The 12358-nt window shown below is 50.1% G+C and overlaps 1 protein-coding gene and 1 pseudogene across 1 annotated transcript; one reads left to right on the top strand and one right to left on the bottom strand.

The window, feature by feature from the left end:
* Positions 1-808: 808 nt before the first annotated feature.
* On the top strand, positions 809-1738 carry LOC124647213 (E3 ubiquitin-protein ligase SINA-like 11). The gene is made up of 2 exons (XM_047187182.1): positions 809-916; positions 1016-1738. The coding sequence occupies exons 1-2, from the start codon at positions 809-811 to the stop codon at positions 1736-1738; spliced, it is 831 nt and encodes a 276-aa protein (XP_047043138.1).
* Positions 1739-11251: 9513 nt separating this feature from the next.
* On the bottom strand, positions 11252-12131 carry LOC124647212 (annotated as a pseudogene).
* Positions 12132-12358: the final 227 nt, after the last annotated feature.

Raw genomic sequence — 12358 nt, 5'->3', positions numbered from 1 at the left:
ACAAACGGTTAGCAATGGAAGGTGTGGCTCGACCGAAGAAGTGGCCCCCAAATAACGGCGAGAAGCGTTGGTGTCGAAACAATGGCGAGTAGAGCGCGAGGTGGTTACGCGTGTTTGTTGGCTAGCAGTGGTCGAACTGCCTAAACCCACATCGAAGCGGGGCTAGGAAGGGACGATTCAGTGTGAAATGACGCGGGAGAGGAGAGGTAGGACGACGAGAATGATTTGTTCGCTTCTGTGTTAGTTGTGGAACTCGTGTCGGTCCCCAAGGAGGTCCTATTGGTCGACTCCTGCGGAAGTTTCGGACAAAGGTCCCCAATAGGCCTAGTGGGAGGGAAATTTCGTGGAAATGATATGGTAACAATATTTTTAATAGCCACCGTGGTAACATATTATTAATCTTTATCAATAATTACATTGTCCCTAAGGCTGCTCAAGTTAAAAGCTAGAGGGCCATCGATCCGGTTACCTTAGGTTTTTGAATCAAAAACAAAACCTAACCATACTATGAGCAAGTTTATTAGTTTCTCTATATAGATGTTATGCATTTAAATGATCTCCAAATAAAAATAATCCTTCGGAGTTTCCTTTTTGCGAATAAAAAAAATCAATAAGTTCTTCAAAGATCCTACTCAATCTATTGACAAAGGCGACACGTAGGAAGCATTGCATGCATCTGCGGACAACTTCTGTCGGGCATGTGCAGGAACCAACCGACCAGTGATAAATATTCACCGTGCAAGAAGGAACGAAGCTCACTTCTATTGGTACCGTACGTTCTTCCCCACTCCACTCTGCCGCAGGTATGATGGCACTGCCGGCGAAGCGGAAGCCGCTCAAGAACGTGACGGTGGAGGACGCCGATACCCTCGACTGCGGCGTGTGCTATCGCCCTCTCAAGCCGCCAGTCTTCCAGGTATATTCATCTCTTCTAGCTAGCTAGCGGATGCCGATCGATGCCGATGCCGATGAAGCGCTTCTCTGTACTAACGGCCACGCCATTTCTGCGATGCAGTGCGCTGTCGGCCACGCCATATGCTCGCTGTGCCGCGACAAGATCGTGGCGAGTGGGAGGAGCCAGCAGTGCCACGTGTGCCGCGTCCCACTGATCGGCGGCTATCAGCGGTGCATCGCCCTGGAGAAGGTGCTGGAGTCCATCAGTATGCCGTGCGAGAACGCCGCCCACGGCTGCGGCGTCAGGCCGGCGCACTACGACCACGGCGAGCACGCGAGGGCGTGCCCCCACAAGCCGTGCTACTGCCCGGCGGACGCGTGCGGCTTCGCCGGCTCCACGGCGGCGCTACTGGGCCACCTCGCGGCCGCGCACGGGTGGCCGTGCACGACGGACACCCGGCCGTGGGTGTGCGTCAAGGTGAACCTCCGCGACGGCTTCAACGCCGTCTCCGTCCATGCCAGCGGGCAGCAGCACCTGTTCCTGCTGAACGTGGCACGGAGCCCGTTCGGGCGCGCGATCTCCGTCTCGTGCGTGCATCCTCATCAGACCGTGGGGTTCGAGGTGCGGCTAAAGTACTCTCGCAACGAAAACGCCCACGGCGGCGGCGTGTGCCGCGGGCATAGCCAGCAGAGTCAGTTCACCGTGGCGTGCACTGACCTCTCCGGTGGGCCGCCCAGTTCCGACGAGTCCTTCCAGTTCTTCCTGCCCAAGTGCGTTCATCCGGATTTCATCCGGACTATCGCTGCCACTTTCGAAGTTCTGCATGTCACCATTAGTGTATGATCTTTCGTGTTTCCCCATTACCTATCCTGTCATCTGTGGAGCTTCTGTGATTTGCGCTCTAAAGGATGAAACCTCTAGTATTAGCGACCCTAGCTAGAAGATGTAATCCCAGTGAGACTTTCCATTATTAAGTTGCGTAGCAGAATGGTGGGATCCTACATCCCACTTCTTGTTTATTTTGTTATTTGCAGTGTAAATTTTTATCTTAAAATTTGCATTAGAAATGGCAAATTAATTTTAGGCGTGATACAGTTGATAGTACATTAGTACTCATTGCTCATCTCTTTTTTTCTTCTTCTTCTTCTTCCATAAGGCTTTTCTAAGACGGGCTAAAACAGTATGCGCAAAGTACTGCACATCGATTTAACCTGTCCCAAAAGTCCTGCTCCCAATTTGATCAGCCCTTTCATGGTAGCATTGTAATTCTTGAATATGTCTTAGAATTGTTTACAGTTAGTAACTGATTCGTTCTAGCGTTAACTTGTTATGCTTGACACTGGATTACAATAATCTCGTTTGAACGACCCTTTGTTGTCCATTGGAAATCTATAATAATATCTATAAAATTCATCCCCACTAAGTGTCTTTAATATTTGCAAGCTTAACATGCACACTATCCACGTCACTTTCATAGTTTCATTTGCTATCTTATGTGATGTCCACTTTCCTGGCTCGCTTGGTCACATATCATAAAACGTCTCCCAACAGCTAAACAAAGAAAGCGTCCGGCCCGTCTCAACCTGCAGCACAAAGTAATAAACAAAAAAAAACATGTCGTTCGACGTGTCATCAATTACGTTGCCACCACCGGAAATGGCAGGATGACTTCCAATCTTCTAGGTAGCTGACGCTTTTACTCCTCACCCTATTGGATAGTAATTCCCGCTGTCCAGATATCTCCCATGAGGCCTTCTGCTATTCATTTAAGCGGCTTCTCATCTTCGGCAAGATTAGATTTGAATGCCATTCGTCAGTTGCCATCTTCAGTCGATCTCCTCTCCTTCCCACTCTATATATTCCTTTCTCCAATCCTCTGCCATTGATCCGTCAACAATACTTGGATTCTCTCGCTTTATCAAATCGACACATTGATCCGTCAACAATACTTGGATTCTCTCGCTTAATCAAATCGACACTCTGGAGCCCGAGTGCTTTCTCATCGGCCTTCGAACCACAGTGCCATGCTGTCTCTACTCCTTTTTCTTTCCTTCTCTTCCCATGCACAATCAGGGTCCAGGGACCTGCAAGTGCGCGACGAGCGCGCAGCTGCTCGCCGGAACATCTACCGCCAGCGGGAAGCTGGGCTTCCACAACCTGCAATTCCGCCAGCTTCATCACTTGGTAGATCCACTACACACCGGTCATCTCGCCACCGTTTGGACATGCCTCCGGACCGCCGCTCCAGGATTTATGTGTTGCGCAACAACGTCTTCTCTAGCTCGACCTCGACGCATGATCCAGTCGATGCCGCCGACCGCCGACCGCCGCTCCAGGCTGGTGGCAAAACTAGGCCAAGTAGAATGACTGCTTCGTGGCTTCGAGCCACTCTTCATGCACAGAGGCTGCATCGCCATATACTACAGCACCGTCGGGGGAGGGGCCTCTTAGAAGCCGTCATGGAGAACCATGTGGTGATTGAGTGATTCCCCTTTGTATCTTCCCACTCTTATTTGTCATGAAGTTACTACCCATGTCATCTTCTAGGGGCACCATCAGTCATTGTGCTGAATTGTTTGCAGTCGATGGATGTCCCACATGCATGCAAACGCAAGGCATAGTGCATCTTTCTACTATTTGGCTTCTTCTATTTACTGAACATTTTCAGTCGGATTGCATCTATTGTCATATTTTTCCATCAAAATGATAGATCACAGAGATAAAGACCTTATTCTATCCAGCGTCTTAGAGATTTTGACCTATTTTGTCAGCTTTCCATATTCTGTGGATGATATATACCCTTAAACACAGCCGCATGCGTACCAAACATTTAACACAAACGCGTATGCTGTGGCTACATTCTCGAAAGAAGGCAACACAAAAATCATAAGATATGTTTTCATCAATAGTGTTAACAAATAACAGTCCTTTCGGTTCAATCTTTGCTCACTGGTGCAATGAGCCAATAACAGACAATTTTGTTGGGGCTTGCTAACTAAAAATCTTATATGTTCCTGGTCCTTAGTAGTAAATTACGTTCAGAAGCTAGCTTTTTTCTGTCTCATCATGTTTCAGGCAACCCAAAATTTCTTATTTATTTTGCCTCAAATAATTTGGTTAAGATTTTATCTAAGTATTTAGCAATATGTGCTACTCCCTCCACTACAGTTTAAAGGGCGCATCTCATCTTGCTCTGGGCCCAAGGTGCGCTGTAATTGGCAGGAAATAAGGAGGCGCTCGAGTTTCGGAGTTGAAGGATTTGCGCCTAATGAATCGCTAAACCGACTCTTTGTAACCTCCCCGTCCAGTAAAAGAAGGAACCGATCGCATGCAGGGAGTCCATGCGAAGCAAACATCAAAACTGAACCCACTTGCATTTGTATTCACACTTGCATGCGCAGCCCAACCAAATTCGTTTCCCACTAGCATGCGGTTGAAGAAGAGAAGCGGAAGAGTACTAATGCGCCCAATTAATTCTCCACTTAAAGGAGCTGCCCCCTATTTGGCGGGGTTTGTGAAAAAATCTGGTTTTCAAGCTGCGCCCTTTAAACTGTAGTGGAGGGAGTATAAAATCACCGCAGCAAAGCGCGGGGTGTCACCTAGTTTTATTAATGTTTCATGTCCTCTACGAGTTTATTGCTAATTTTACCCAGAAAATTATGAGATAAGCATAATAAAAATAGTTCAATAACAAACAGTGTTGTAGTCGACATGCAAGCGGCACCGTGGGGAACATGCAGAAAGAACCATGAATTGGGCTTGTCCTCGGGGGAAATCTCCAGAAGCCAGGAGTTGGGGCTCGCCCTAGGGGAAAGTATATAGTGATACCATTTTTCACATGATACCCCTTCTAAGAGCATCTCCAGCCGCGTCCCCCAAATCGTCCCCAAAACGCGTCGGATTGAGCGTTTGGGGGACGTGTTTTGTTCGTGTTGCATTTGGGGGACGTTGCTCCCTAGCCGCGTCCCCCAAACGCCTCGTCCAAATGAATATTGGTGCACGAAAATAAAGGTTTTCATTCAATTTTGATTATATATTACAAAGTTTGAATGAAAACGGCTAGCTTTCATCTAAACCTAGCCTACTGACCGCCCGGCGGTGCGTTCGACGGCCCCGCCCCGGCGTCGCCTGCCCTCCGCCCCAGCTCTTGCTGCGCGCGCCGCCTCTCCGTGCGTAGGGCGGTGGCCGGCCGCCGCTGCTCCCAGCACCGCGTCGACCGTCCGCCCTCCCCTGCTGCACCGCCTGGAGGGAGAGCTCGACGGCGCGACGAATCTGCGCCTCTTCGCGGGCACGGACGTCGTCCTGGAGCTTCTTCTCCGACTCGAACGACTCGACGAGCGCGCGCTGCTGATCGGTCGTCTCGTCCGGGTGTGGCCCGTCGTCGTCGGACCACTCGAACTCGTCGTCGTCGTCGTCCTCCTCCACCTCGGTCTCCTCCTCCTCCGCCTCAGCCTCCTCCTCCTCCACATCAGTTGGCGCCTCCATCATCGCCGCGGCCAACGCGTCGGCCTCCGCCGCCAACTCGTCCGCCCGCCTCGCCCAGGCCGCCTCCGTTGCCGCCAGCGCCGCCCCCGCTGCCGACGGCTCCTCCGCCGCCGGCCTGCTGCCGGCGCTCGATCGAGTCCCGCCGCCGGCGCTCGATCGCCTCCCGCCGTTCACGGTACGGTGTGTCCCGCTCCTCCTGCCGGGCGGCGGAGCTCATCAGCCCACCACTGCTCCATCTCCTCCGTCTGGCGCCGTCGCGCCTCTTCTGCCGTCGAGGCGTCGAACACCGCATTGGTGTCCACCGTCGCCTGCTCGTGCCACGCTGCTGCCGCCGCGGCCTCGTCAGCTGCGGGGCAGGGGCGTAGAACGCCGCTAGATCCACCGCGTGCGCCGCCTCACGCCGCTGGCGGGCCTCCTCCTCGAGTACCTCCCGCCGCTGCTCATCCCGGGCGGCGGGGTCAATGTCGACCTGCGAATCCGGGACTGGAAGTGGAGGAGACGGCGGTGGAGGGAACTGGCCAGCGCCGGGGCGGTTCGCCATTGTCACTGGTGGTGGAGGAGACGGCGGTGGAGCGACGAGGGCTGTGTTTGTTGCCGGCGGCTGTGGTGGCTACCAATTACGCCGGGAGGCCATTTATAGACGCCGGCGTCGGGAAGAAAGCGCGGGAAGAGGCGAGAAGAGGCGGGAAGATCGCGTGGGAACGGGCGGTGCCGTGCGAACGCCAGTGACGCGTGGAGGCTGCGCAGCACCGACGGGACGTCTCGCCTGTCCCTCCGTCACCATTAAGGCAAAGATGCCGTTGCGCGATTAACTTCCGCCGCGAGGTAGGCGACGATTAGGTCCAAACTTGAATGAGTCGCTGACGGGTCGGCCTCGCCACTCCCCGCCTCGCTTTTCGTTGTGTCCGGCGTGCCCGGAGCGTCCCCTGTGGGACGGGGACGGGCTCGGGGCGCCGGACACCGTATCGGGCCACGCCGGACAAAAATAGGCTTTGGGGGACGCGGCTGGAACGGATTTTTTGTCCGGCGCTCCCCAAATTGCTTTGGGGGACGCGACTGGAGATGCTCTAAAATTTAAATTTGCAATTGTTTATTATTTTTGAAAATAAATATGTTAATGCTCATTAGATATCCTAAGAATATCTAGGCTATTATAATCAATTTCGAGATACACAAAAAAAGTAAAAAGAAAAATGTAGCATGAATAGTGTGACAGAAAGACACAATCACAAATGCCACTATTTACATATCAATTTTCTATTTTGTTTCTCTATGTATTTTGATTTTTTTATGAATTTTTTTAGGAATCTAAAGACACATCTTGTGAAATCTCATAATTTTTATGTGCGCACAATGTTTCGCTGAAAATCAAGATTTTTGTGCCCACTGTAAAAAGATAAAAAATGTCTCGAGAAATACCTTATTTTAGCACCAAGATTTGTCCTTTTTACATAGGCATCACAAAAAAAAAAGGTTTTTGTTGAAACTACTTTGTGAGCATGTAGGATGTGGAGATGTACACGCAACAAGCTATTTTGAATTTTTTTTGATACTCTCAAATATGTTTAAAATGCATACAAAAAAGAGAGCATATGCACAGCAGCACATGGAAGCCAAAACACCACGTTCATTCAAGAGCAAATATAAACACTACTCTCTCTGTTTTTATATATAAGAGCATCTCCCCCGGTGATCCCAAAAAGGTGTCAGTAGCAGCGCCAGAACGTCGCTATGGGGTGTGCCGGCAGTAACTCCGTTGATGTAGGGGACCCCGTCTCACACCGGTGATCTCAATAGGCCGGCCCCCAAAAAATTTCTTTATTTTTATCAAGTTATACAATATTTTGCATGGTTCAAAAAACAATTTAAACAATATTAAAATGTTGTACACATAAATAGTTTCACACAACAATCAAGACATACAAATTAAATTATTCATACAAGAATTCAAATTAGTTACAATTCAACTTGTTGAAGAATCATGTGGCGTTTCCTCTCCTTTCCACGTTTGATTGGTGTGGAGCACAAATATTTTATTGGTAAATTATTTTTATTATTTCAACTATTTGATTATTTAAAGTTTGTATTCTAAGATATTTGCTCCAATTCAAGCATGTAAAGCTTAAAAAAAATCATCTTGCATATGTTAAGTGTTACTCTGATTCATTGTGTTCCGGACATGTCCACGGGTATCCGAACAAATAGGATCACACACTTAATGGTTTAGCGACATTTAGGAACATGAGTTCTATATGAAGATAAGAGATATGGCTTCCAAGAGTGTCACAGATGGTCTCGAAATGGTTATGAGAGGTCCTAGATGATCCCAGAAGTGTTCGAAATGGTCCCAGGAGTGTCCGGAATCGTTTCATGCATATATGGAAGGCTTTGGATGGACCAAAAGCATTCAGAATATTGTGGAAGGTTTTTGGAAGTGTCCGGGATTACCCGGGTTGTCTTAGGAAGTCCAGAGGGTTCCATAATAGGTGTATTCACGTTTCCTTGAGAGACAAGAAGTTTCCCTCCAAGGCAAATTATGATTTTGGGAAAAGAGAGTTGTATTTCTAGTAGGTTTCAGCTAGGGGCGGAGCTACACCCCGGGCAAGAGGGGCCATGGCCCGGGGCGCAGCAATTTTTCCCGCCTACTACCTATACAGATTTCTGATTTGGCCTGCGCATCGCATCTCCTTCTCCGCGGACGTCCCGCTACGCTGATCAGCTGCTTTGCTGCCGCTGCAGGCCCGCCCTGCATGGCCGCCTCCGGGTGACTTCTTTTGGGCTTATGCTTATGCATAAGCCGGCTTATAGGTTTCGGTGGGGAGAAACTGTGGTGGGTAGAAACTCCTAGAAACTAGTTCCTCCTATTCTTTTGGGCTTCTCAAATTATGGCTTATTTGCTGTGTTGAGTTGTAAAATATCTATAATGCCCCTAAACTTTGATATGTGCCCTAAATAAGTGATGAAGAGATAATACAATATATATATACAGTAGTTTTTAGTAGAGTAATACCAAAATAAAAGAATGTCTTAGTGGTTTCAAAATATGCAGAGGATTACCAAATGAAATTCCTAGCAAAACAAATAAGCAATATAATTCTTTATCTTGTGATACATATACACAAGTAAGCAATATACTTCCAGAGAACAATCTATATCAAGAAAATAAAAATTACTAGCAGAACATCAATTCACAAACAGAGAACATCGATTTGGGGACAACACCAAGAACGAGGCAGGTTGGGGGAGGACGAGGTCGACGGTCAGCAGCGGGGGCGGAGCGGAGCGCTCGTCGTCTGCGCCGTTCGGCGGGTGGGGAGGCGGGCCGTCCTTGCGGCCGTTGAAAGAACACGGGGATGCGGGGGGGGGGGGGGAACGGCGGGGGGCGGAGTGGCCAGATCGCCGTCGGCGCCGGCCGACGGGTGGAGAGGCGGGCGCCAGTCGCGGCTGGGGGGGGAGGAACGGCGGGGGGCGGAGTGGCCAGATCGCCGTCGGCGCCGGCCGACGGGTGGAGAGGCGGGCGCCAGTCGCGGCTGTTGCTGGAGATCGGGAGCGCGGAAACGAGCAGGGGGAGCCGGCGGCGGGTTCAGCGGTGGAGCAGCGGCGGCGCGGAACCCTACCTCGCTCGCGAATGAGCGATGCGTCCCTTTTTTTCTTTGAGATGTTTTTTTTTTGACTTTTTTTATCGAAGGGTTATTCTCTGGAGGGGCAGTTCGTTGTAAATAGAAGCAACAATAGGGGCAACTCAGAGTACCGATTCGTTTCAGAGCGCAGAAGCTCGGGAAGCCCTCCAGAAACAGGTCAGGACCAGTTTTTCGGTATACACAGGAGTTGCGCTTCTCGGTGGAAATAAGCAAGATGGAAGCTGAAGACTTCTTTTGGGCTTCAGCGGTCCACCACCTCAAAGCTGGCCTAGAAGCCCAAAAGAAGTCACCCTCCATCCCCTCCTCTGCGGGAACGCAATTGTCGGCCGGCGCAGCTCGATTGCTGGTGCGGTGTTATGCCTGTACGCTACGACTTTGTTTTCCCTAGTACGCTCCACTCAATAACTGGACTAGGTAACTGACTCGGCTTAGGTGCGGCTCCTCCTCTGATCAAGCCAGCTAGAACGCAATTGACTAACTCTATTCATCTCTGTATCTCAATTTAATTTATAAATGATTGTCCATAAATGAAGAGAGTATTATCTTTTTTATCCCTTATTACAATTTTTAGTCTTTTGTGATCTTTTATTTGTGTGTTGCTGGATCCAGTTGAAACTATATGTTTATTTTTGAAATTGTACTAAATATTTGCTATTAGATGAGTTTTTAGAATAATTTTTCTGGGCTAAGTTTTTGGCCCGGGGCTTGCTCTAATCCTGGCTCCGCCACTCTTTCAGCTGACGGAAATCTACCGGAACTCACTCAAACTTGGAGGCAGGTTTGGACGACCCAATGAGCTTGTCCACCTATTTAAATGACCAAGGGGTGCCCCAAAGGCAGCACATGACGCATCACTAGTCTCCCCAAGCCGCAACATCACCGCTGCCTCGAAACCCTAGTCGTTGTCGCGCACCCTAGTTGCACCGCCATCCGACATACCGTCGATGTCGTCCTCGTGTCATCATCAACACCATGATGCTAACCTCGACCTAGACCCTAGGGCCAGCATGCCTTGGGTCCTCATTCTCTTGGACGCGGAAGTGTTGCTGGATCTCTACCCGTTGTCTAGATCCAGTCTAGGCGGTGATTGCGTAATCGCTTCCGACTCTTGATCAACTCATTCGACGGTGTGCTTGATCACAATTCGACACAGTGAAGCTTCTCCCGTACATGTGGATACCGAGGCGGTGCTGCATGTGCGACACTTGGATCATGGAGTTGTTCGCGGGATAATACATCTCCTCGCGACTAGACGAAGTCTACTTGCGGGGATCGACTCAGTCTTCATCAACCTCGTCAACGACAACTTCTGTTAGTTCGATCTATGAGGGTAGGATATGTTACCTCTCCTCGCGTATGAGTTTAATGCGTCTTTTTTTTCTATGCACGTTCCTCAACAGATTTGCGGCACCGTAGGTGGGTGGGGAGAGACCAGGAGCTCACATCTTCGTCGATCCCCTCCTCAAATACATGGAGATGGCCAAAATGTTGCTTGGTGGCCCGTGAAGGCACTAGTTGTGGCAGAAGCTAGGTGGCCAATAGGGTTGTCGTTGTGCAAGAGAGGGGGAAGATGACGGCTAGGCTATCAAGAAGGTTGTCGTCGTGCAAGAGAGGGGGAAGATGACGAGACCAAGAGGCTAGGCCTTGTCATGGTGTCCAACATCAAATTTGAAGGTGGCATGAAACAGTACTAGACATGAGAGAGAGGCGACCGTGAAGCGGTACCGCTAAAACCAATGTAGGGTTTGATACCCCTCGGCAGCGACACTGCCGATATGCCCTACCTTCGATGGCCTTGCAGCCATAGAGGTGCGGCAGACCATGGCGTCACTAGTATGAAGGTTTCTGCTCTTTGTTTAGGTTATTTTTGGTGCCTTCTAGAGAATGGCGAGGCGCCAACTACATTTTATGAAAAAACGGTTTCATTCATAAGATCATACTCAAGGGAAATATATTCACCACAGTAAAGAGAAATTCTCTTCCATACAATTTAAGTAGACATAGTAATCTCAATCCAGGATTCATATTCCTACAATTTCTTAGCCTACGAATAAAAGGAGCCGTAAATATTACTCGCTAACTGGTGGCAGTAGCAACTAGCAATACATCATACATCGACAAAACATAGTAATTAATTTTGCTCCGTGGCACACTGGCACATCAACTAATTCAGGCGCATCAAGCCTATATTCGATAAGTCAGATACTAGTAGGATTGGCCGATGAATGAACTACGTGATGGTGATATAGGCTGTAACAAGGATAGTAGCATCGTCGTCTGTGTGAACAGTCTTGGGCACGACGAACTGCGGGCTGCGGCAAGTCGTTCGGAAGCCCATCTGTGAGATCGACGAAAGGTACGTTGAATTCAGATTCTTGGTAATGGCGTGCGGCCCAGTAGCGGAGCTCGAGCTCCACCGTCTTGGTTACCGGCACCGCTGCTGCACATGACTCAACGGCAACGGGCCGAGGATGTATGCAGGCCGCGGTGATCGAGCGGCCGAACGGCTGCCTCGCCACGTTCAGCAGGAGCAGGTGCTGCTGGTTGCCGCCGTCAGGGACGGCCGTGGCGACGACCTTGAAGCCGTCACGAAGGACGATGTCGAAGCTCTTCCCAGCGCGCTCCTCGGTGGTGAGCGGCCACCCGTGCACGGCGGTGAAGTGGTCCAGGAAGCTCCGCCATTGCGGCGACGAAGACACAGCCGCGCACGGGGCAGCGCGTGCCCGGCGCGTGGGTGCAGGCCATCCGGTGCGCTTGCAGGTCGTAGTAGGCCGGCGTGGCGTCGCAGCCGTGGGCCGCGTTGGGGCACGCCACGCGGAGAGACTCCACCAAGCCCTCTGTGAAACTGCACCGGCGGTAGCTAGGGTCGCGGCACAGGATGCAAGGCCGCCCCGTTCCTCTGCCGAGCAGCTCGTCCCGGCACGCCGAGCGCACCGAGTCCCACTGCAAGTGCAAGGATATACTGTAAAATCAAAGTGCTACCCACGGCTGAGAGAGAGAGAGACTACCTAGATTGGCTGCTTGAGTGGAAGGAAAAAGTCCAAACAAACCCTGAAGTTGCAGGCGAAAGATAAATAGAACCCTGAACTTCTGATCCCTGAAATCGTCATACTGAACTCTTTAATCCCAGTCTATTTTAAACCTTATGCTGACATGGCAAATCAAGATATGATGGTTGACTAGGTCGCAGTGACAGATAGCTAGGCGTCCCTTTTTTTTCTCGTTCCTTTTTTCCTCTTTTTTTTTTTTTGGGACTGTCTAACTATCATCTAGCTGATTTTGCAATTCACCATAAGTCAGATTTTTTCTTTGTTAGTATTCATTTGTTTATTCTGTC

This window comes from Lolium rigidum, chromosome 4, assembly GCF_022539505.1.
Source record: "Lolium rigidum isolate FL_2022 chromosome 4, APGP_CSIRO_Lrig_0.1, whole genome shotgun sequence".
Lineage (NCBI taxonomy): Eukaryota > Viridiplantae > Streptophyta > Magnoliopsida > Poales > Poaceae > Lolium > Lolium rigidum.
The sequence above is the reverse complement of the archived record's forward strand: the minus strand, read 5'-3'. Positions and strand labels throughout refer to the sequence as shown.